The sequence below is a fragment of the Calonectris borealis genome, chromosome 26 (assembly GCF_964195595.1).
Source record: "Calonectris borealis chromosome 26, bCalBor7.hap1.2, whole genome shotgun sequence".
NCBI classification, from domain to species: Eukaryota; Metazoa; Chordata; class Aves; order Procellariiformes; family Procellariidae; genus Calonectris; species Calonectris borealis.
In genome coordinates this window covers 3448231-3472216 of record NC_134337.1, presented here as the reverse complement: position 1 = coordinate 3472216, position 23986 = coordinate 3448231, and the positions used below count along the sequence as shown (strand labels likewise).

General features: G+C 44.6%; 2 protein-coding genes across 9 annotated transcripts in view; both read left to right on the top strand.

Annotated features, from left to right (window-relative positions):
- Positions 1–13988, top strand: part of MAPK14 (mitogen-activated protein kinase 14) — a 27168-nt gene extending 13180 nt beyond the window's left edge. Inside the window, exons 7-13 of one of the 4 annotated variants that reach the window (XM_075174215.1) lie at positions 773–887; positions 1924–1995; positions 7733–7812; positions 9931–9999; positions 10544–10622; positions 10929–11102; positions 11575–13988. In XM_075174215.1, the coding sequence (XP_075030316.1) occupies positions 773–887; positions 1924–1995; positions 7733–7812; positions 9931–9999; positions 10544–10622; positions 10929–11102; positions 11575–11642 (657 nt within the window). In that variant the 3' untranslated portion in view covers positions 11643–13988. Of the gene's footprint in view, positions 1–772; positions 888–1923; positions 1996–7732; positions 7813–9919; positions 10000–10543; positions 10623–10928; positions 11103–11574 lie in introns of all 4 variants that reach the window. The other 3 variants (XM_075174213.1, XM_075174212.1, XM_075174214.1) reach the window with 3 other exon arrangements.
- The window catches only part of MAPK13 (mitogen-activated protein kinase 13), a 15198-nt gene continuing 4578 nt past the window's right edge, over positions 13367–23986 (top strand). Inside the window, exons 1-9 of one of the 5 annotated variants that reach the window (XM_075174209.1) lie at positions 13367–13596; positions 13990–14031; positions 14375–14631; positions 15276–16625; positions 20472–20601; positions 20980–21038; positions 22119–22227; positions 23283–23312; positions 23756–23803. In XM_075174209.1, the coding sequence (XP_075030310.1) occupies positions 16507–16625; positions 20472–20601; positions 20980–21038; positions 22119–22227; positions 23283–23312; positions 23756–23803 (495 nt within the window). In that variant the 5' untranslated portion in view covers positions 13367–13596; positions 13990–14031; positions 14375–14631; positions 15276–16506. Of the gene's footprint in view, positions 13597–13989; positions 14032–14374; positions 14632–15275; positions 16626–17789; positions 17921–17969; positions 19342–20471; positions 20602–20979; positions 21039–22118; positions 22228–23282; positions 23313–23755; positions 23804–23986 lie in introns of those variants that run through there. The other 4 variants (XM_075174211.1, XM_075174210.1, XM_075174208.1 and 1 more) reach the window with 4 other exon arrangements.

The following is a 23986-nucleotide window of genomic DNA, read 5'->3' as shown; positions in this document are numbered from 1 at the left end:
CCACTTTTAGTTTAAAACCATTTCCCCTTGTCCTGTCGCAACAGGCCTTGCTAAAAGGTCTGTCCCTATCTTTCTTATAAGCCCCCTTCAAGTACTGAAAGGCTGCCGTAAGGTCTCCTCGCAGCCTTCTCTTCTCCAGGCTGAACAACCCCAACTCTCTCAGCCTCTCTTCATAGGAAAGGCCTTCCATGCCCCTGATCATTTTCGTGGCCCTCCTCTGGACCTGCTCCAACAGGTCCATGTCTTTCCTGTGCTGAGGGGTCCAGAGCTGGATGCAGCACTGCAGGGGGGGGTCTCACCAGAGCAGGGTAGAGGGGCAGAATCACCTCGCTCGACCTGCTGGCCACGCTGCTTTTGATGCAGCCCAGGATACAGTTGGCCTTCTGGGCTGTGAGTGCACATTGTCAGCTCATGTCCAGCTTTTCATCCACAATACTAATAATGTCCTTCCCAGCTATAAAGGGCTGTAAGGATGTTTTTTCTGTATCTGTTCATATGTTTTTAATGAGTCATCATGAAAGTGAAGAGTTAACAGCTTTAGTTTGGGTTTAGTTGTTTTAGAGAGAAAATATCCAGACCTAATTCTGATTGTTGAGTCCTACACTGTTCTAGGCTAGTGTCTTCTAACAGGTTGTGAAATTTAGTTTCATAATCTGCTTTTGCAGTTGCACCACCTCTCCTCCACCCAAGCCAGTAACTGCCTAGCTATTTGCTCTAACTAGTTTGCATTGTTCCACTGCAGTAGTTAGTGGATGTCTTTTCTGTTCTGTAGATCCTGGATTTTGGCTTGGCCCGACACACAGATGATGAGATGACCGGGTATGTGGCTACCCGGTGGTACAGGGCTCCTGAGATCATGCTGAACTGGATGCACTACAACCAGACAGGTAATGCATTTAACTAACACAAGGCTTTTCAGTTCTTGAATTTTGGAAAAAAAGAGGTTGTCCTCTGTACGTGCTCCTTTCCATTTGATCGCATAAGTTGGCAGTCGTGGTAATTACGCTTCAGTAAGGGTGATTAAAAGAAGGCAGGCATAGAATTAAGTATTTGAACCACAGTCTATCAGAAGTAAGTTAAGAATCATTGTGATAGCATTCACAAGACTTCTTTAAACTTGAACCTTTGCTTTGCAATCAGCAAAATATTGTCAGCACTTATCCCTTATTTTTCCTAGCACAGTGGTTTTTAAAGTAAGTGAATGGAATGTATCTGGATGAGGAGAAGGTGAGTTTCTAGGAAGCTGCTGGGAATATGCTGAAAAATGTCTGGAATTACAGTGCGAAGAAATGCTAAAAAGCAGATAAATCTCCCTTTCTTTCCTCGCTTGTTAGCCACTTCTTCACATTTTTATCTTCCTCAGTTTCCAGTATCTTCTCAGCAACACACTGTGCTTCCCTACGATACTTCCAGATCAGGCACAGAGAAGAAAAGCAAATGCTGAGAATAGTTCTTGTACAGGAGAGCATATGGATCAAAGAAAACAATGTGCTACTCTGATCTCATACTTCATTACTTTTTCTTCTCTTCTCTTTTCCTCTTGCATGTATATGGACTTGTCTTGTATCTGTAGTATAATAGCTGGTGGTTGTTTGGGTAGAATTTATGTAAGGCCATATGCAAATTTATTCCTCAGAGTTGTCTTGAGCAGGTTTTTTCTTTGATTGTTTAGATTCCTCCCCAGCTCTTTGGTGTTCAGGAGAGGAAGGAAAATTTGCCTGATCTAGTGTTCTGTTACTTGGACAAGTCTTAGACGATGTAGTTACTGAACAGTATCAGTTAGCCTGCAACATATCTCAGATTGTTTCAATGCTGTAAGACTATTTAAGGATAAAGTTGTTTGTACTTCTTGGATAGGGTGATTCTATTGAGACTTTATTTTTCTGCATTACGTTGTTTTGTTTTTTATTTTATTTTGTTCAGTTGATATTTGGTCAGTGGGATGCATTATGGCTGAACTGTTGACTGGAAGAACGTTGTTCCCTGGTACAGACCGTATCCTTTAAAAGTAATTTATTTTTTGAAATGGAAGTTAGAGATCTTCACTTTCACATACTTCACAAGAAAAGAAGTTCTGGGTTTGGTTGTGTTTGGTTGGTTGGTTGTTTTTTTTTGAATTAATGGCTTCTTTTACTCACAGTACGATGAGGTGAGTTCTTGATTTTGCTGCACATGAAACAATCACAGTGTGCAAGAAGGCAAATCTATTCCTCTTAATTGTCTATTAGCATCACTAGAATTACTCACATGTTGTTTGTTTCTGGGAGTGACTTTCCTTTAAGTTTATCTAAATGCATTGCTCTTTGAGTTTGTAGAAAATAACTGCATGGAGTAGGCTGTCTGCTATGAATCCTCTCATGCTTCAGGTTTCTAGCAAATGTGAAGCATTCCTTCTGGCCTCTCTTCTGTATCGTGGTGGTATGCTGTGAAAGCAGTGGGTTTGCAGATCCTTCAGTGCCAAGGAGCTCGTTCCAACTTGCTCTGAGATGTTTAGGTTCCACGTCCATGCTTGAGCGTAAACAGATTGTGAGCCTTCTTTACTGTATGCTTGTACTGATGTGAAAAATCAAGCTTGAATAACATCTTTCCAAAATCATTTTTTTGCTGCACCAAAGTGGGCTGGGTAGGACACCTTGGCAAATTTATGAGAGCACATTTTGTGAGAGTTGGTCATGATTTGCCCCAGGAAACTGGAACTGAGACTTGATGCAAATTGTTGTACTTACAACTTCTGTTTGTTCAGCCACACAACCTATAGGGGTAATTCACTACTGGCAAGATTTTTCATTGCCTAGAAATTGGACTTTATTTGCCAGAGAAAATTACATTGCCCACTTTTTACCAAAGGTTATTCTTTCAACCACAGTTTGTTTATTTTAATAACTTCTATTAATTTATTAGTATTTATATCTGTTAATTCAAATATGCTAGCATTTGATTAAAAGAAAACTAGTGTTGGAAGTGCTGGCCTTCTGGAAGTGCTGTTCCTTCTGGAAAGCATCTAGATTCTAAAACTCTTTGGCAGGGAAGGCTTTCATTCCAGTTTTGACACAGTTTCGTCTCCCTTTTCAATGTGCTTTAACTTTACCCTTTTTTCTCTTTTTCTGCCTGTCTTTATCTCATAATCTCTCTCCAAATTTGTTGAACTTGCTATACTTTACTGTTTAGTCACCTCTGCTGAATTTTTCTGTTGTCAGGGACAGAAGCAGAACTAACACGAAAGTGGCTTAGAAGCTAGAAAAAAGTTGCCATATTTCTGTTGGCTGATTTAGCACGTATAATTTGGTTTGGGCAGATTTTGTTTGTTTCTCTCCAGAAAAAATGAGAAATCAAGAATTGTTGATTCAAACAGCAAAAGTCTTTACGCTGTTGCCACTGTTTAACCCTAGTAACGCTTTAGACTTCAAAAATCTTGATATTTGCACATAAAATATTTGCTAATAGAATTTGCAATGTGTAAGAAATGCTTCACAATGTGCTCTTTATGAATTGAACAAAACAGTTATCTTCCAAGCCTGCAAAGTTTTTTCTCCAACTGTGTTCTTAGCTGTGAATTATAGCCAATAATATCTGCAATGCAAAAGTGGTAAAGTTTACTTTTAGGATCTAAGTTGTTTGCTTTGTCATATTAAGATACTTTACTAATTTATATTTCCTAGCAAATGCTTGTGATTCTTTACCTTAAATGCTCGATTTCTTTTGCAAATGGTAGTAATGCTTTTGAATTAAATGCTTTTTCTGTTCTGAATTGGTTAGAGTTTAAGAAAACTAAGGCCCAATCCTTTCCCATTGTAGATAAAAGTTTGTAGCACTATAGTTCTTACAGTTTGTGTGTGTGATTCCCCAGCCTAAATAACGTATATGCTGTTTAATCGTGAGGTTAGAACTATAAGGGGAGCAGGGTTTGTGGTTATGAATCTTGTTTGTGCGTGTAACACTAACACTTATCCAAGGATCTAGAAAGGCACCAAGCTGTCAGCTTTCACTCCAGCTTTGCTGATATCTAAAGAAAGCAAGCAGAAGTAAGATAACAATGGATTCTAGCTTGTTCCTGTCTTGGAAGACTCTTTGAAATCTTTATGTATGCATGATTTTTGGAGAAAGTTTTAGGAATTTTCCAGATGTAGATCCTGTTGGGTACTCCTGGGCTCTTAATAATTTCTTTGTACCCACAGATTTGCTGAGACCTGTGTTCCTCCTGCAGAGTCACTATGCAATTGCTAACTTACTGACCTTGCAATTAATATTGACATGCTTAATTGAAGGTATCTTCATCATTCTTCTAGTAGCCAAGGATATAGTATATCCAAATCCACTGCAGTTTTAGGGAGTTCACTTTGCAGTTGGAGGCAATGTGACTAGGTATTCTGTGTGTTCAGGAAGCTGGAAACTGCTCCCATTTGACAATGGAGAATTTTACATTCTTCTTGCTTTTTGGTCTCAAGACATTAATTTTCTCAACTATATAGCTTCACATTTCCAATTGAAATAGATAGTGACAGAATAGGTAATGCCTTCTCAGGATGATCATCCTCCTGCTCAGATGGTTCTCTTGTTTGAAATATTGGTCCCTTTCACCAAGCATTTAGCAGAAATGGTGTGATGTTATTTACAGTCCATCAGATATTTCTTTATACGGTCCGGAGGTGCATATATTACTTGTAAGGGGCTTCAGTACAGGCAAGCTGTACGGTTAATTAAATCTGGTAAGTAATACAGCTGTATTCTGAGATGATGATCATCAACGCTGTCTATGATGATTATGCCACTGATAAACTAATGCTGAATTTAGTTCTGAAGGACCTAATCTGTAGAGATTCTGAACATGGCTGTCACTGACTTAAAGTAAGAATTGTAGGTACTCTTAGAAAAAAACCTGTGATTAATATGCGCTTAGCTCTGCAGGACTGTTGCAATATTCCTAACTTAAAACTGAATGTAAGCTAATTGAATTGTTCCTATTGTAATCTATGGGTGGAAATATTTGGTTGAAAGATGGGTTTTTAATATTGGTAAAATCTCTGCCAGGAGGTGGAGAAGGGGAGCAAGGTTGTGGGAAAGACTGATCAGAGACAAAAAAATTGAGGTAATGAAAATGAGAGTCCTTTGGGCTTTTAATGTGAGGCATAGCTAGAGGCTTTCTTTTTGTTATTATCGTATCTGTCTTATGCCAAGATCAGTTTCTGTTAAACATGTATATTCTTAATTTTTTTACAGTTCTTGTAATGTGAATGATTCATACAAATAAGTAGGAAAGTTGACTTTAAGTTTGACAATTTGACTTGCATAAAATGATATAAAGTACAAATAAGAGTATCTTGAATGTTTTGTACTAATTTAGCCAATTTTCTTTTTCTGTATGTTTTAAGTTGACTGTATTCCCTTTAAACTTTGAAAAGTATTTTTATTACTATTTTTATTCAGTAGTATGAGACTTCCATGATAACTAACCAGTCTGAAATTACATATTCTTCTGATACATCTTATTCTTGCTTGTGGTGGCAGCTAAAAGAACTTCTGAACTTCGCTTTGCCTGGATAAGCTCTTACAATCTTGTGATGCCTGCTACTGGTGGTGATGGCAGCTTGTTTTCTGAATTTTAGAATCACTGAGACTCGTCAGTCGTTGGGGGTACCTTGGTGATGGCATTTGGGGTTTGCATGCTGCGCTTTTCTTCTCCACGCACATGTGTGTGTTTTTTTTTTCTTTTGCTTTGTATTTACTAAGTCTTTTTCCTGTCTTTAATTGCTTATGGCTCATTTCTCTGGGACATGGTAGGCCCTATAGTTAAATGAATGCTGCAGTTCAGCAGGCTGTAGATGGCAGGCCTAAAACTAGAAGCAGGGCTTGGGTTTTGGCATGCCTATGGCAGTGCCAGTTACGTGTTCTGTGTTCTGTCTTGTTTATCTGGGAAGTCACTGATGGATATTACACAAGTATCTTCCACTAGCAGTTTTCCCTGGGAAAAGAGCTGCCAGCAAACTGGGCAGCAATATTGTTGGCACACCTGGTGCACATGATTTCAAATGCCTTTGAAAGAACTTAAATATTTAAACTGAGGTATGGCATGTGACTTCTGAGGCATGTTAGCAGTCTGAAATTTGCACAACTGTTTCTTGCACAAGAATGAGTGGAAGATGTAAGAGCTATTTTCAATGAAAACAAGCCAATTTAAGTGAGCTAATTGTGGTTAGTATAGCACCCTCTGCTAATTCTCCTACACCAGTGGATATACTGATTTCATTTTAAGCATTGACAATTAAGAGTTGGCAATTCAGCAGCTAAGCTGGGCCCAACTAGATACATTGGATTTACTCTTAGGTTTCGAGCGTTTAAGTAGGTGGGAGTTGGCCAAGAACTTGAGAAGTGAGAAATTAGTTCAGCTGTTCTGCCAAAATACTATTTCCAGGGCTTTTAATTCATTTCATATGTAAAACTTCAGATCAAAGTGTACATCAAAAGATAAAGGTTTTAGCAAAGTATTGGTGATTTCCTTCATATACGGTTTGCCAGCATTACATGAACTCTGAGGCTTTTTTAAAAAACAGGAGACAGTTTTTGAAGTTCTTGTAGGACTCGAATTAAAACATATTCTAACAAGGAATTGTAACTGTATCTTAAAACGTCAGGAAGGCATTGATCCCAGAAAAAACATTGTCTAGTAAGTAGACTACTTTTATTGAAAGGGAAACGTGTAACTAGTTTGATATAATTTTAAGGGCAAATACAAACATTACAGGCACAGTGTGAAATCACTAGTAGGTTTTGAAGGGCAGCATGGAGGATAATTCAGAGAAGAAAGGAGATTTATTCTTTTAATGGTTTTAAAAAGATACTTTGAGTCTCCTTACTATCTTGAGTTTTAGACATATGATTGTGTATGTAGTGGATTTTTTTCCCTCAAGTTTTGTCACCTATGCCAAATATTTAATTTTCCTGCCTTGTTAAAGAGGGCAGCTCAGGTTGGTACGTGGCCTGGTGGAAGCTCTGTTCTGGGTAAAACATCCTTTGCATCTGCAATGTTATGTCCCGAGAGCTTTCCACACAGAGATTTTAAATCTAAGCCCCTATTCTGTTCTCTCTGCCACTCCAGCGGGTCTGTAGGGCAGAAGGGAGATCCAGGTGCTTTGGCCTCCTGCCCTGCGGGTCCCCGGGGAGCTGGCGGGGCGAGCAGAGGGAGAAAGGTGCACCCCATGTTCAGGGTTAGGGATGCTGTAGGTCACGAGCAGGGTCCAGTCGTTGTCTTACTTTCTAAGTTTTATAAGTGGCTGAATTACCTTGGAAGGTGTTCACAAAAGGCCTTGACATTTTTTTTAGTATTAGGGCCTACACTTTTCAGCCTTCTGCTTTACTTCATCTGTCACTAACGCAACCTAATCCTGCTAACTGCTTCTACTTTGGTGTGGGGCCTGAAAGGGTGAGGTGAGCATGTAAACTGATCCTTTGCCAGTGGGGCAAAAGCTTTGACTTCTGCTTCACGGTAGTTAAGGATGCAGTGACCGGTTCAATGCATGTGGTGTATTTGCAGACAAGGTGTTCAATCTGTCTGATGCAGACAGAGCTGTGTTATAGGGGGGTATTCAATTGTAAACTAGAGCAATGAATACAGTTTGCTTAAAATAGTTTTTCAGTCGAGGCCTTGGCAGGCATTAACTTTCAACATTAATAGGCTGATACGTTACGCTTTTCATTTTGATTTGTCCCAGCATTTTCCTTTATGGTCCATCATTAGATATTGATCAGTTGAAGCTCATTTTGAGACTCGTTGGAACCCCAGGGCCTGAGCTTTTGAAGAAAATCTCCTCAGAGTCTGTGAGTTTATACTTTGATTGTAATATCTGCCCTTTCGGAAGTCCCAAGTTTGTGTGTTGCCCTCCTGTAGTCTATCTGTAGTATGTCTTGGGGTTTATTTTCTGTTATTTTTCTTCCCTTGTCATTCTTCGCTCTTGGATGGCTTTGCGTTCATGTGCTGTGTGTATCTGATCTTTATTCCTCTTACCTCTGCCTGTGGTACGATTTCTTCCTTCCATATTCTCATTTTACTGCTTCGTGACTTTTCTTTCAATTTGTGGGTTTATACTTTGTGATATATTGTACGATGAGATGCTGCTGGGGAAGTATTTTTCACAGCTAAGAGCTTGAGGCTCGTCTCAATAATTATTTCTCCAGATTGCCTACCCAAGGATCTTTCTTAACAGCAGCAAGTGTGTTACCCTCTAAACATGCGCAGTCCCTTCTGTAGTATGATTAATTTCTGAAATGCTACTGCCACCATCTTTGTTTTTGTAGCATAAAATCCAAAATGCATTTTAGGTGATTTTATGTGGCAGCTGTTTCCAGGGTACACAGTATATAATCTGCTGAGAATATAACTAATTGCACCATGTATTTATAAAGGGGATTGCTGTATGGGGCCCTTTTATCAAGGGAATTGCAAAAAGCTTTCTGCAGTCTCATTTTTAAAGGTGACCTCTATTTTCAGCCATACTGCCATTTCTATATTGTTCTCATCTTGAATTGTGAACTTCTGCAAAGACAGTATTAAACGGCATTTAATTTTACCCGTTTCTGAAGGTGAAGTGCATAGAGCAAGAGATGCCCTAACAGTACAGATTAACAAGTTAATGCATAGTGAGCAATGAACTCGCTTAGAGGTAGCTAGCAGCATACTTTAGCAAGTCACTCTGCTGTTTCTGATACGTAATAGAGGATCAGCGTGGTGGAGAGCGATGATAAGATTATTTTGTACTGCAGCTTATATTCTTTTTCATGTAACAGTGACGGTAAACGCGAAATGTGAGGTTAGCCTTGAATTATGTTTGATGAAGGTAGACATACAGTGCAGGTTGGAATCAGTCGGTCAACTTGCTGAATATCACACCAATTTAAAAAGCCCTGGGATGTTCTGCCCTCAGAAGGGTTAGAACTGAACAACGCAGGTTGCTTTGGGTGCCCTGTGAACTGACCTTAAGGGCAGTCTGGTATTTGAAGTACGGGGGATTAGAGAGAGAGAGAGAAGCTTAAAGGTTGACTAGGTTAAGCAAAAGATTAGTTTGCATACGTAAGATTGAAGTGGGTCTTTTTTTAACACTGCACAATAAAAAGAATAATTGCTCTTAGCCGGGTCCAAATCAAGAGTCTGTTTAAAAAAAAAGTAGTAAAGTACTGTTCCTACTAATTTTTTCCATTGTATGGAGATAGCAAAACTATTAAGTGTTTGAGGGCTTTTAGTGTGTCACTGTAACGAATTCTGTTTTTCTGCTGCATTACTTTACTTGCTCTTACTTTCTCTGTCTGTTCACTGACATCAGCTAAGTTTGTCTTATGCAATGCTAATGTTTTGCTAATTTTGCATTTATTGCCTTCTGTCACCTCGCCCACATACCAAAGTGCATTCAAAGCTGTTTAGAAGGAGGTGTCAGTTGTGAGCTGATTTCACTTTGCACCACAAGGAGCTTAAGTACTTTCTATGCAGCAAGAAAAAAAAGCTGGTAACCAGTGCAGAGGATACAATTTTTGTTTCTGTTTTAATTTTTGTTCATTTTCCTGAGGCTGCTTGTAGCTGCAGCAGCCTAGGAAAATTTTGAGGAGTAGTTTCAGCCAAAGGAAACATCTACTCTGGTGGCTTCAAACTGTTGGGAAGTGTGAATGCAACCGTGTTGTAGTATAATGCTACTTATGGCGGACAGAAATACTTTCTGTACTGACACTGTTACCAACTGATCAGTAATTCTCCATTGTTTTAAGCGTTCACTAGTGCAATTGCTAGACTTTTCACACGTATTTGAAAAAATTAGTAGACCCTGCCTATTTGGCTTTTGCCTTGTGGTTTGCAGAAGAGATGCTTTGTATGCAGCTGTTTTCTGTTTAAAATGGTTTTTGCACTGTTTTTAACAAAGCCCTTGACTAGGCACTTAAGATATTAACCAGCTTCAGCAGATCATGCGTCTGACGGGAACACCCCCTGCATATCTCATTAACAGGATGCCCAGCCATGAGGTGAGACCTGAGCAGATGAGGGGGGTTTGCAGGGCAGGTCTTCACTTGCAGTGTCCGCTGCTTCTATAAATGATATGCTCGCATGTGGCATGGGGTGGGCAATTAACTACCTGCTCTTCAGCAAGATTTTTGTACTAAATGAAGACCTGAGATTTGGACAGCGCGTACTCAGCCACAGACTTCTGAGACGCGGGAGAGCCTGGATGTGAGTCGGTTTTGCATTGTGTGCCATGTTGTGCGCTTACCAACGGACACCATGCTGCACGCAGCCTTACCGCGACGCCAGGGCAGTCAGCTCTTGCAGCACCTCTTTGCTTTTCAGTCTTGCATGAACCCCAGATAATGTCAGCCCTTCCTCTGCTGTCTTGAGTGGCCTTTAGTTGGGAAGGGATAACAATGATGGGCTTAGGAAGTATCCGAATTAGTAAAGAGAAGGCAAAGCGAGGAGACAGACCATAATAACCGGTGTTCCAGGATGATTGAAATGTACTCTGTCTTGGTGGTTGGACTGTATTATACTTCAACGGAGTATTTGTTTCCACAGGCAAGAAACTACATTCAGTCTTTGTCTTACATGCCGAAAATGAACTTTGAAAATGTGTTTATTGGTGCCAATCCACTAGGTAAGACTTGCTTTTTAAATGTTGGGCTCAGGCTGAAGCTAGCGTGTCCTGGGACACCAAGACTTTTCCCAAAGTCTTGTTTTGACTGCAGAAGTAGTTCAGAACAGAGCTACGTACCATTTTCAAAGTTTACAAAGTATGTGTGGGCCGTGGGTATTAGAGGAAGAAATTGTGGATGATGGGTGGGTCCTGAGAAACTATAGATTCCTCGTATACATTGGGCTTTTACGAGCTTGCACTTCCAAATACAGTGTCACGCAGCTCACTGTGTAAAATCCTTTCCTTTCTGTTTTGGTGCTTTTGCAGCTGTGGACTTGCTAGAGAAGATGTTGGTACTGGATACAGACAAACGAATTACTGCAGCAGAAGCGTTGGCTCACGCCTACTTTGCTCAGTATCACGACCCGGACGATGAACCAGTGGCAGACCCCTATGACCAGTCTTTTGAAAGCAGAGAACTTGAGATTGAAGAATGGAAAAGTGAGTTTGGGGAACGGGAGAGAGCGCCAGCCTGCTTCCCCTGTGGTCCATTCCGTAGCTGCGGTTCAACTAAGCCACGGTAGTTAGAGGCACAAAAGAAACTGATAAAAACGTGGGCATCCTGTTCGTTCTGAGGTCCTTATACTGAGTGAATCTTTCACATGCTGTGCACGTAATTAGCATAATCCCTGGTAACTAATTATTGCTGTGAACATACAAACATGTAGGCGACATAGTTGCTCATTTCTTTATGTTTTCAGACTTTCATCTCCTCGGCACTCTGGAAGTATCTTTCATTGTGTATGTGGTCTTTGAGAATGGTGTAACCATTCTTTTCTTTTTTCTTCTTCTTAATTAAACTATGTTTTTCGTTTAAAATAGTGTTAGAACCTTTAAGATTGTTGCAGGTTTTCTTGCATGAGGGATGTCTTTAGTACTGTCTGTTAAGTTTCTGTTACGCTTTTCCCACCAGGCCTGACGTACGATGAAGTAATCAGCTTTGTGCCACCGCCGCTTGACCAAGAGGAGATGGAGTCCTGAGAAACCGCTCTCTTCTGTTTGTCCCACTTCACTGTGAGGGGAAGGCCTTTTCATAGGGACTCTCCAATTATCGTTCAAGTGCCTCGTCACAACAATATTCTCCTTGGTGGAGGGGTTTTGTGTGTGTTGAATTGGGGAGGGTGGGGGGAGGGAAGAAAGTTGAGTCTGTGTAAACATGCTGCATGCTCTCTTGTATTCTGTGTACAGCCTGGGGCAAGCCTCTGAGACCTGTTCTGACTGCTCGTTAGTCCTTCCAGAGTAACAGTGCTCAACCAGTTTGCACTGCTGGGGCCAGGTGGGGAAGTTGGCGTTGAAAGTTTGGTTACAGTCGTTGCCATTTATCAATTCTTCTACAATTTAGTAACCTCAAAATAATGGAAGTTGTTTTATAGGCTGAGAGTCCTCTGTTTTCTTCAGGACTGAAGGAGGGGTTGAGGGATGTCCTTGTTCAGTGCCAGACGGCTGATTTACGTCCAGATCTTCCTGGTGCACCAGAGTGTACAGGCCCCCTAATGTCTGATTCTTGGAACATGAAAAGGTTTTGTTTGAAACTGTAAATACGTTTGTGCCTTAAATGAATGGGGAGAGAGGGGAAAGGAAGTCTGGAGTGGAAATCTCTGACCCACAGTTTTTCAGGGTGAAGGCTCCCAGATAGCCAGGCACGAACTCGATGTAACCAGGAAGTAACTTTCCGAGGCAACAGCCTCTACCCCTGGGTTGAGTATTCCTCTATTTTTCCCTCTCCCCCTCCTCTCGTTCTGAGGCTTCCCAGCATTAGCTCCCAGGAGACAGAGGCTGGAGAAGATTCTTGCTAGCCACACGTTTGTGTATTTTGTTCCTTACAAGGTGGAGTGTTTTTGCATGTCGTAGCTGTATGTGCATGTAGAGCTGCTTGATTTTTGTCGTTACTTTTTTGGGGATGGCACTGGGGCAGTTAAATCGTCAGTGAACTCTTACTGAGTACCTCAGCCAGTGCCATGAAATCACAGCATCCTTCCTCTTGTGCTGCAGCTCGTTGTGAAATACCTGCCATTCTGGAGGCGTTGACGAGGAAAGGATGAAATATACGGCATAGAAACATGCACCTTTTTCTTTGTGTTCTGCCCTTCTGGTTTCAGAGAAGGAGAGCTTGGGACGGAGGGTTTCTTGTGAGATCAAATGTAAAAAATGTTCTTTAAAGAAACAACTGTGGCATCTTGTGCCAGAACTTAAGTTATTTCCTGGAAAGAATTTTTTAAAAAGTATTGGAATCCAAAGCAAAGAAATAAGCATGCATAAAACCACAATCTCCCTTTCACTGTCTATATCTATAAATATAAATATTTATATATATATAAAACTAACATTTACTAGAGGTTTTTTTTACCCTCTCAGATAAGAGCTTCTTGGCTGTTTTTTAGCAGGTTGATCTCTGCCTGAGGAAACATGAAAAGGGAGTATGTTTGAATACAAACATGGTTCGAATGTTTTGTATTTTACAGGACTCGCGTGAACGAAACGCCCAGAGTTAGAGACTGGCGGGAGGGAGGTTTCTCAGCACGTTTGTGTGCTAGAACTGTCCCTGGGGAGCTCAGGAGCCCGAGTTTAGGACTTGTGGAGGAGACGTTTTTAGACGTTTATTTGTTGCAGGCATCCTGTGTGGACAACGTACCTGTGTATGTGAGGAGAAAGGCTTTTGCAGTATTTTGTATTCTTGTTACCTATGGGGCGGAGCGGAACTGTTTGTAGTGTTTTTACCCCGTGTTTGAAGAGGCAGCACAAAGGGATGGACACGGATGACAAAGCCATTGATTCTTCCTAGGCTACTTTCCAGTGATCTCTTCAGGTCAAACACTTAACAAAAGTCTGGGGTGAGATGAAGAGAGCAGTTATTTCGTGCTCTGGGATAAAACTCTCCTCAGCCCAACAAAATCAAGACAGAAAACCTCCCTTTTCTGCTGGACCAGCAGTCCAGGTATTCAAATGAAAATGTAGATATACTATGTAAACCTACAGCAAGATTATTTTTATCAGCCATTTTATGTGTAGAAGCTACAGTGTGATTTCATGCGGAAATATTGCTAAAGATTTTTAAAAATATAGATGTTGTGTGTGCGTGCGTGTGTGTGTCTGTGCGCGTGTGTGAGTGGGGATGTTCCATTCGGAGTCCGTGCTCTGACGGGAGCCCACGTGGCATGCGCTCCCCGGCGTCGGTGCAATGCTGTTCAGCTGCCTGCAGACTGAGCGGGAGGACGCACTTCAAAGAAGAAATCTGTTATTTTGTTTCTATCCATGAATTTTGCTGTAATTGGTTATGCCAGATAAGATGTCACAATACCACTGGTTAAAAATAAAACCTATTTTTCAGATTTACTGCGCTGATGGTGCTCATAAACCTCTTCACTACACGGTTAGTTTTAGCACGGGGTGAATTCCTCCCTCGTGTCGTACGCGATCCTCTCTGCGGTGGTTGGGCCGGGGCTCCGAGGCCGTGTGACTTGACTGACTGTCTGCTGACACGGGGCTCGTGTCCGTATTTGTCCCAAGTGAATTCTTTGATACAAAACCAGCTTGGAGTCTGACCATGAGTAATGGACACGGAAAAAAATATTTTTATTTTCTGTTTAGTATAGGGAAGTGCTTGTTCAGCACAACAGACCAGTGTTCTGTTACCCGCCCGGACCTGGGACCCTTCCCCAGTAGTACTGGTTTGTGTGTGTTTGCTATTTAAAAGTGATTTTTTTCCTCTTCAGCTGCCATCTAGTTGGTGGTGGAAGGGTGTTTATGGGAGCAGGAGCATCGTGGCTCTCCATAGTGGAGATTTTCCGACTTCTGTGGTGTATCAGTGCCGTTCACTGGGAAGAACGATTGACCAAACTCTGTTCTTCACCCTGACAAAAGCCTCAATAACTGAAGTTCCCAGGCCTGGATAAAACCAGGCGGTTCGGGTTGGTCCGAGTCAGGTGGCTGATCTCCACCACGTGAGCTGGGCAGCAGCTGGTTTGAGTAAGTACAAAGAAAGGGGGGGCGTTCTCTCAGCTCTGGGGAAGCTGCCTTCCTGCTTGTTTTCACCTTCTGCTTGCCTTGGGACAAATTAAGAGGGCGGGGAAGCCTGAACAGGACCTGTCATTTATTATTTTCTGGGAGGGGAAAAAGAAAAAAATCAAAAAAACCCAAGATACACAATTTCTGACTCTGCTCAGTTATGAGATATCCTGGTTAGCCAAAAAAAAACCCACAAACCTAAAACCAGTGAGAATTGAATTGGGGAAAAAATAAACCGCACCTACAAAACGAAATTAAAGTTTCCTATTCAATTTGAATCGTCACTTGAATTAATTCATCTTTCTACAGCCAAGACATGCCCTAGATGTTTAGAACCCCTTAATTGTGCGCTGATTACCTGCGTGTGCACGCGTAGTTGAGCAAGAGTTGTGTTCATAAAATGACAAAGGAGTTACATGTTTGCTTATGTACCAGGAGTTTTTGCTGTAACACCTCTTGCTCACAGGTGTATTTATAGAACCAAGCCAATCGTCGGTTTATTTCCTGACTGTGCTGTTGCTATAGCCAGGGCTTATTTACACATATATACATAAGGTTAAAAAATTGCCATAGCACCTTGTCCCTAGTTTGTGTTGTATAAACCAGCAGACCTTCCACGGCTATTTGAAGAACGTAAGGGCCAACGCCGATACGTATTGCAGCGGTTGCCTGTAAGCAGGTAAAATGAGTCTTTCCTAAAACCCTGGTCGTGCTTTTTCAGTAATTCCTATTTATCGGGTAACTTGGCTCTAGTCCTGCGGCGCAGACGTGCTCGGAGCAGAGACACCTTTGCGCATGGGGCTGCGGGCGGTGTTGAGGGCTGGTGGGGCAGAGCCCAGTGTCAGCAGCTGGGCTGGCTCGTTAAGGCGCAGCTTAGTCACTTCCTTTGGAAGGTATGTGGGGTGCACCTACCCCTCTGTGGGAGCCCCACCTGAGCCTCCTAAAGCTGGAGCAAGATGTCGAGATGTTCTTTGCTTACCAGGAATGGGCCTTCTCGCGGGCTGGGTTGGCTGGTCTGGCATGGTACCGGTGGGCACAGCAGTGAACTTGGGCTTTGCGCTGTCCACAAGGACCTGAGAAGAGGGTTGGACCTGCTGCAGGAGATGAAACCAGACCCAGCAAAGCCTGGGGCACGAGCAGTTCCCGGAATGGTTCCATCTTGTGGCTGCTGCTGAACCTTCTCGCTGCAGTCACCTGGATGAAGGTGGAGAACCTCGGCCTGCTTTCACCACATCCCCGCTCTGCTGGGAAACCTGGCTTGGGAGAAAATCACCATCGCTTCCTTGCTTTTCTGTGGATGTAACACCCTGGTGTCCTTCGTCACGAGCCTGGAGCTGTCCTCCGTCAGCTGGAAAGAAGAATGTCCCCGCTTGTCTGACGAGGCGCTGTGGCTTGTCCCCCAGATTCCCCGGCTCGACAAGTCCTTACTCATCCGCTTGTTCAGAGCAGGGATTTCACGAGACCCCCTCCGAGCCCCACGAGGACACTTCTGGGCTGGTGGCCCGGTGGAAGCAGGAGGGCGAGAGCAGGTGACGGCGGGGCTCCCGGCGGTGCGCCTGCCGCGGGGCTGGGCGCTCAGCTCCTGTAGCAGAGTCCGGAGGCACCTGTACAGGACCAAGGCGTGTCGGGAAACCTGATGCCTCACCTCCGCCAATGTGGAGGCGGAGGGAGGAGGGCCCAAAGACATGTCCCTTCACGCTCGCAGCAGCTGAAAACGGAGAAGGAAACTCGCTAGAGCCTTTTGTACCAGCGCAGGAGGCCTCGCTGTCCCGCTCTCACCCCAGAAGCCCTCCCGTACTCCAGTACTCTGGGGGGGTGGCATTCCCGCACCCGCCGGGCGATGAACATCGCAAGGAGAAGAGGCTTTTACAGACAGGAGGTGAACAAAACCCTCTGGGAGCTGCCCAGGAGATACACGTCCCTCCACCCCGTGGGGTCCGGAGCCTACGGCTCGGTGTGGTGAGTGGGGTCCTGCCTGCAGCGCAGGCAGCAGCAAGGGGCGAGTTGGGGGCGTCTGAAGTGTCGTGCCGGGGGGGAAATGAGGAGGTGCCTGTCGGCACCCCTCCATTAGGAAAGGCCATTTGCATGTGTGATGAAGGCGGTTTGCCTCCCGCTCTGGCGCGGGCAGTGGGCTGGAACTTGGTCGCTTAAAGAAACCGAGATGTTTCCTCCTGTGGTCGCCCAGGGTGGGCAGAGAGGGGAAAGTTTCCCACCCGAGCTCGCCTCGGCGGGCGCCCTTGGGCTCGAGGACCAGGCAGGCAGGGCTGCCAGGTGCAGCGAGGCAGCTTGGGGTGTCACCCTGACGTTGGGGGTCAGGCAGTTTTCAAGCTGCCTTGGTCTAAGCTTGCATGAAGGGAGGATTTCTGTCCAGCAGCGAAGGGGGGAAAAAATACCTGGGTGTCTGAAAGCAATTTGTAAATGATAACAGAGTTGGGGTGCTGGAACAAAGCACCGAATCTCCGGGGACAGGGGTGGCTGCAGCGTGTCCTCTGCAGCGTGTCCAAGGCAGCTGGTGCTGAGCTGCCTGGGGAAAGGAGCTGGCCACTATGGCCCCCACCTTGACACTGCTTCCAGCTTGAAATCATAAAATAGATAGAAATTATTGTAAACCAGGATCGGTTACAGACTGGGACTTCCTTCCCAGCTGATGATAATCCTCAACCTTCAAGAGAGCAGCACGAGCTGCTGTTCATTAATCAGTTGGGCAAAGGTGCTCGTAGCGAGAGCAAGCGGAAGTCGGATCTTGTTTGGTTTACATTGGCGAACCGGAGGAGATGGGCGACTTTTTGAAAGGTGAGATATGAGGCAGCCCATTGATAGGATCTGAACGGAGCCCTTGTTTCACAACACACCGAGCTAAAAAAAAAAAAAAAAAGGCGTGTCCTGTTTTGTAGGCGTTGGGCAAAGTCTCTCTGCTGGCTGTCACGGGACGGATCCTGAAACCCTGGGGCCCAGGTTCTGTCCTTGTCCCCTGGCTGCCTATTTACGAAGAGGCACCCGGTGTTTCCTTTCCTCACTTTGCTGTCCAGGTGCATTTAAGCTTCTGACATGCTTAAATGAGTCCTGCAAAATCAGGCAAGACTAAACTGGACTTTTTTTTATATATTTCTACAGTGTTTTCTCCTTTTTATCATAAAGGAAAGCAGGAAGACTAAAAGAAAATAGATAGGACAAAAAAGGGAAGAGGGAAACCCTTGCAAAGTTTCCTTGCCCACCAGAAAAAACCAAACAACAATAAGACAAATCTTTTACTGGTCCATGTGAAAGTCTGGGAGGTCTCGGGACGGGAGGGATGGGTGTTGAGACAGCCCCAGGGTCCGGGGTGGTGGTGGTACCGCTGGACACTGCTCAGCAGGGAGGGTTTGGTGCCGATTCCTCTACAAAGCAGAGGTGGAAGCGTGTGGAGCTAGGATTTGCTGTCCTCTGCTGGGAATTGCTGGGAAGCTTTCCTGTCGCAGCGTTATTCGGAGCTGCTGGCTTTTACATCTCCTTGAGCAGCTGAGAAACTAACTCGGAAAAAACAGCAAAGACGTGTTTTTTCCCTCATTAATTCTGCCAAAATCTGTAGTGATTTGGCTTCCAGCTGAATGTAATTGCGGAAGAAGAGTCTTCTGACCCCTCCAACGCTGGTCTTGCCCATCTCTGCCAGCCGAGGCAGGGACACAGCTCTACCTGCCCGGTGTCATCCTGAGCTTCAGCCATTCGTTAAACCTGTGGTGGGCTCTCCCGGCTACGTCAGCCGAATTAACTCTTAGCTGTGCCTCATGGCAAGGGTGAAAGTAGCACGGTCTGTGCCGGGCAGGCTGAAGCTCCATCACCCCAACTCTGCTGTGTTGAGAGGTGGGGTTAGATGCTCTGTAGGCCAGCAGCTGGGAAGGCAGGTAAGAACATCGCCCTCAGATGAGGAAATCTGCCCTGAATTCTGCAGAAGCTGTTTCACTAAGTGATCCGAGTCCCTTGCTCTTACTTCCCTGGCTCCTCGGCAAACTTTACATTGAGCTGTCCCCTCTGCCGATGCCTGCTGAAGTCCTGAAACTGAGACAAGTCTTCACTGTCCTCCTATGCCATCTTCAGCGCTGAAGCTGCCTTGTGTGGCTGTTCCAGCACTTCCTTTGCTTTTCCCGTCTGAATGCATTGATGAAATCTCCGTTGCACCTCTCAAAGGATGTGTCTGCTCTTGTCACGCACAACTTGGAGCAACTGGCAGGGACCGCAGTGGCCAAGAGCAGGGAGATTGCCTGATGCTATGAGGGAGGTTGTCTCTGCTCGCTAGATGAGAGCTATTGACAGCCCAGACTGCCGAAGGACGCACCACAACTGATCGCTTGTGGCTAACAATGGCAGAAAGCCGTGCAAGAGACTTCCAAGGTTTGCAGCAAGGAACTGATAATCCCTCCTCAGCATTGAACCAAAGGGAAAGCCAAGTGGAGCGGGATATTCCCACATCTCCTAATGCAATCAGCCCTAAACCCAGCAAAATGCACCATTTGATTGCGTTATTATAGGTGGCATTTCCCTGTTTATTTATGAAGTCTTCCTTCCGAGTGATGGCCCTGGAGGTTATGGTAATGTTATTTTACAGCTTTATGGTACCTGCCCCTCCCTGTCTCGGGTCCTCTGAGAGCCTCGAGGAAGGAGCGGTGGCTGGAGCCTGGCGGTCAGGGACAGTGGCGGGGTGAGTCACGCGTCCCTTCGGAGACGGAAGCAAGGGAAATGTCTCTGTGCGAGGCTGGAGGACGCGTGCAAAGCACTAACGCCAGCGTTCACGTGGGCTCGGTTACCCTCTGCAGCTAAAAGCCGTGGGACTAAACATGCTGATTTATAGCCCTTCTGTTTCCCCAGGAGATGAGATGAGGATTTATAAAGTGGGGGGAGCTGCTCTGGAAACCCACAGCGCAATTTGGCAGGGAAAACCCTTTCTGCATCTCTTCGCCTCTTGGAGGGGTCGAGGAAGGGCTGAGGCACCAATATGTAATGGGGTGCACCGAGACCCCCCTGGAAAACACCACCGAGAATCCCGAGTTACATCTATCTCTGCCTGAGGACCTCCCTCCCCACTTCTTATCTGGTGAAACCTGGGGCCTGATCAAAGAGCCTCCAGAAGCAGAGAAAGTGTCGCGGGATCGCCCTATCCAGCTGCAAACAGTAAATGTGACCAGAGGGAATAACACGTCACGTCTCCAGCGTTGCTTGTTGTACCGTCTTTTCCTTAGCTTTATAAAAGACTCTCATTTCAGCCAGACCTGCTTTTACACAGAAGCATACGTATAGCATCAAAGATCCCGAACGCAGGAGAATTAATTCCAGCAGCCTGTATTTTCAGCGCGTGGCACCCGCTGTCTTTGCTCCAGAATATAGCGAAGGCACCTGACCTACCTTAAAAGACGACAACCTCCAAGCAGATGGCAAAGCAGAAATTGCTTTATTCCCTTATCTCCATGCGCTAGGGAAGGAGAAGGCAGAGTTAGAACTAATCCTGACCTTTAACTATTTGTGTTTCCCTCTTCTCACGGCTCTGTTAGCTCCTTGTTTCTACAGGTTAAGGGAAATAAAGACGAGCCACTAATACTTTGTTTGGTATCCCACCTGGTCCCCCAAAGAGCACGGGCTGGGGTCTGCTGCCCAAAGTCATACAGGGGGACATCTATGTGTGCAGAGCTCCACGGGGTTTCTCAAGGGGCCTTTCTTTACTGTTTTTCTGTGAGCTCCAGAATTAGCTCTTCTCTAGAAGACGACCTTTGGTATTGCAAAATTTGTTAAAACATACTGCCAATGTCAGAACTGGGTTTTATTTGTCTGCCGCAGCTCAGCCATAGACAAGAAGACAGGGGAGAAAGTGGCTATCAAGAAACTCTGCCGCCCGTTCCAGTCGGAGATCTTTGCCAAGAGAGCGTACAGAGAGCTCATGCTGTTGAAGCACATGCAACACGAGAACGTAAGTACTCATTTCTCTCCGTTCCTGATGAAACAAGGGGGTTTTTTTGCCATCTGGGAGCAGGTCCTTTCTGGTGGCATCACCTTTATTTTAATTGAGCGGTCCTGACATTTGGCACGTGCAGGCAGTCTCGGGGTTTAACTGGTACCTGTCTGCTGCGCCCAGTTGGCACCAGGCTGAAGCAGATGTGTAATGGGTGCTCCCGTGTATTAGTAAGAGGAAAAGCAGCTGCGCAGCATAGTGAGGAGTCCTCAGATTCCTCAGATGGAGTTCTCGGTGCTCACCCATGTGTGTGTGCCGATGGAGAGCTGCCACCTGTGTCCCACGTGCACAGCAAATGCTTTCCAGGTTTGAATGTGGACTTTTCTTCTCCATCAGGTCATTGGGCTGCTTGATGTCTTCACCTCCGCTGCCTCCTACCAGGGATTCCAGGACTTGTAAGTTTGGAGTTTGCGTTCTCTCTGTCTAGAGTCAGCCATTGCCCAAGGCACCTGGGACTCAGCAGCAGGATAACAGATCAGGTTGAGGTGCAGGGCAACAGAGCGAGTTGAAGAGGGGCCAGACTAAAGCCAGACATCCCCAAATGACAAGGAGAATCAAAAGCACAAGTCAGTTCTCATGGCTAAAACACCCAGAATACATAAACAGATCCCATGCCATGCACACAGCTGGGAGAACAAAGTATATATAGACCAACGTATGTAATGAAGAGGCATTACATTCCACGGCGTATCACATGTAGCATGATCCTGTGTGACTGCTGAGCTAAGAGGCTGCACTCGGAATGGGAGAAGTATTGTTCATCAGGCCCTGGGGTAATTAAAGTGAGAATTTTAAAGATCTGGCTTTCTTTTCATCTTGATTCTGACTATTCTTTTTTTTTTTTTTTTTTGGCATTTTCCTCAGTGTTGACGGTCAGGTTGGATGAGTTGTTTTCCCTTCCCCATCCTTGGGCACGAGCAGCGTGTGCCTGGGTTTGGGTTTTCGGCTGATGGCTGGGTATTTAGCAGCCTGAAGGAAAAGTGTTTGAAGGTTCTCAGAGCAGTTCCTGCTGGAAGACCGTCAACTAATTAGCGCTCTCAGCAGGCAGGCCAAAGACTGAAGGAAGCTAGATGTTGTCTTCCAAGGCAGGGCTGGAGAATATTACAAAGATAAATTTGGGAGCCAACACGGCAGTTTTGCAAGACTCTTTAAAGCTGCGCAAGATGTTTCAGCTCCCAGATGGTGTAAAGCTGTCTGGAATTGAACATCATTTGAGGTCTAAAGTAAACTAATCCAGGATTGTTAAAGTTTGGAAGATCCTTGTTCTTACTCGATGTCAGATATCTGATTTGAGGGGAGGAGGACAGGTCAAAATCCCAACATCACTGCAGGCTATGCTAGTTAGCCAGGAACACTCTCACAGTAACTTACGCAGTAAGTTACGCAGCCACAGGAAAAAACCAAGTGAGAACAAGGCTAGCCTGGTTCCCTATGTTTTTCTTCTAGACTCAGGGCCTTGTCTTACTGCCTTTTAGCTACCTGGTGATGCCATACATGCGGACAGATTTACAAAAGATCATGGGACATGAATTCAGTGATGAAAAGATCCAGTACCTGGTCTACCAAATGCTGAAAGGGCTGAAGGTAGGTGGGTCTGGAGGAGTTTAGTGACTCCCCGTGTCTCCTCTACACATCACCTCTGGGTTGACCATAACAAAACCCCCTTCCAACACTGTATAGGAAGGTTTGGGGGTTTATGGCATCCCGTGAGAACAGATATTTGCTGTTGAACTACTCTTGTTCCAGCACACATCAATCAAAATGACTGCTTGTTCACATCAGTCAATCAGGTATCGAAGCAATCGGCAGTCCTAGACCTTGTGATGACAGCAGTTGCATCACTCTCTGACTTGCCCAAACCCTTAGCAAAACTCTGCGTAGAAAGGAAGAGGCTGGTAGCAAAGGGAGCTTCTGCTGAATTCCTAACAGAGGCTCTGAGGGGAGAAGACAGAGGGAATAATTTTCTGTTCAATAGAATAAGGAAGGAATATGCTGCTTTAAATGGCTTTGAGAGAGCAGAAAGCAATCACTGCAAACCCTGAGATGTAGAGACAATGTCTTAATGCTGCCCTCTCTAATATCCTTCACCTGGAGTCAGAGCAGTGGCTTACAGGCATTAATGAGTTCACCTTAATAACACCTTTGCCCAGATCCCTGTTATCTTGAATTTAAATAAAGGGGGGAAGAACACACAGAAGGTGTAACTAGTGTGAAAAAAGCCATGTAGTCAGTTTTTGCTACTCGAATCTGATTTCCAATTTTGTGTTTTAATGATGAGATTTTTTTAACACCCAAACCAACAAAGTTTTCATGTCGTCTACTGACCATGTTCCTACCTGTATCCTGATGCCTTTGTTTGATAGTTTGAAGCTATTAGTTTATTTGCTGTAAGGAACTATTGCTCCATACCTCCTCTTCTGCTCTGTGCCTCTTCTTTAGACTGGCAATATAATTGCAAATATTGTCAGAAATTCAGTGCGGAGATTTCTTTTCAAACTGCTGCCCTGGGGGCTGGGGACCTGCAGCAGGTGCAGAGTTGTGTTCTCAGCAAGTTCTTGTTTGTAGCTCTCGTTTCTCTGCTGGAGAACAGAAAGTCTTGTCCGCTGGTGATCACATTGTGGCTTCTCTTTTTATTGCAGTATATTCATTCAGCCGGAATCATCCACAGGGTAAGCTCATGTGCGCTGTTGCTCTGATTTTTGTCTGTTTAGCAGAAGCATAGCTTGGTCGTAAAGTTAATAGATTCCTAAACATCGTTTCATTAATAGCCTTGTCTGCTCTAAGGTCTCTCTGGCATCTTCCCTCTTTTCCGTCCTACACCCTGTATGTGTTTGGATTTGCTCATTTGTGCAGCATTTTGAGGAAATGCTGTATTTTCTGATGAGCTGTGAAGCATTTTATGATGCTTTTTGAATTAAAACTGTTTCGGAAAAAATTAAAGAGTAATCTAAAGAGTAATCTACAGTATAGCAGGCATGGTGTCTTTCCTGTATCAATACTGGACTCGGGATGTTATGGGATCCCATCAAAGGCAAGCAGAGGCTTGGCTGAGGCTCGTGTTGATGTGTGGCAAATCAAAACATCCTTATTATTCTGCTCTTGTCTGTTGTAGGACCTGAAGCCAGGCAACCTGGCTGTGAATGAAGACTGTCAGCTAAAGGTAGGTGGAAAAGCACCACGTTGTAGCATGTAGCATATCAGATCGTGGAGGAACTGCTCTGCCAGCAGGAATTTGGCACTGTCATGTTTCCTCTTGCCTTCCGAGACTCGATTCGAGGCGTTTCATTACTCGGTGGTTGCAGGCAGTGGGAAATACTCACCTGCTGATGTAACTTGCTGAATC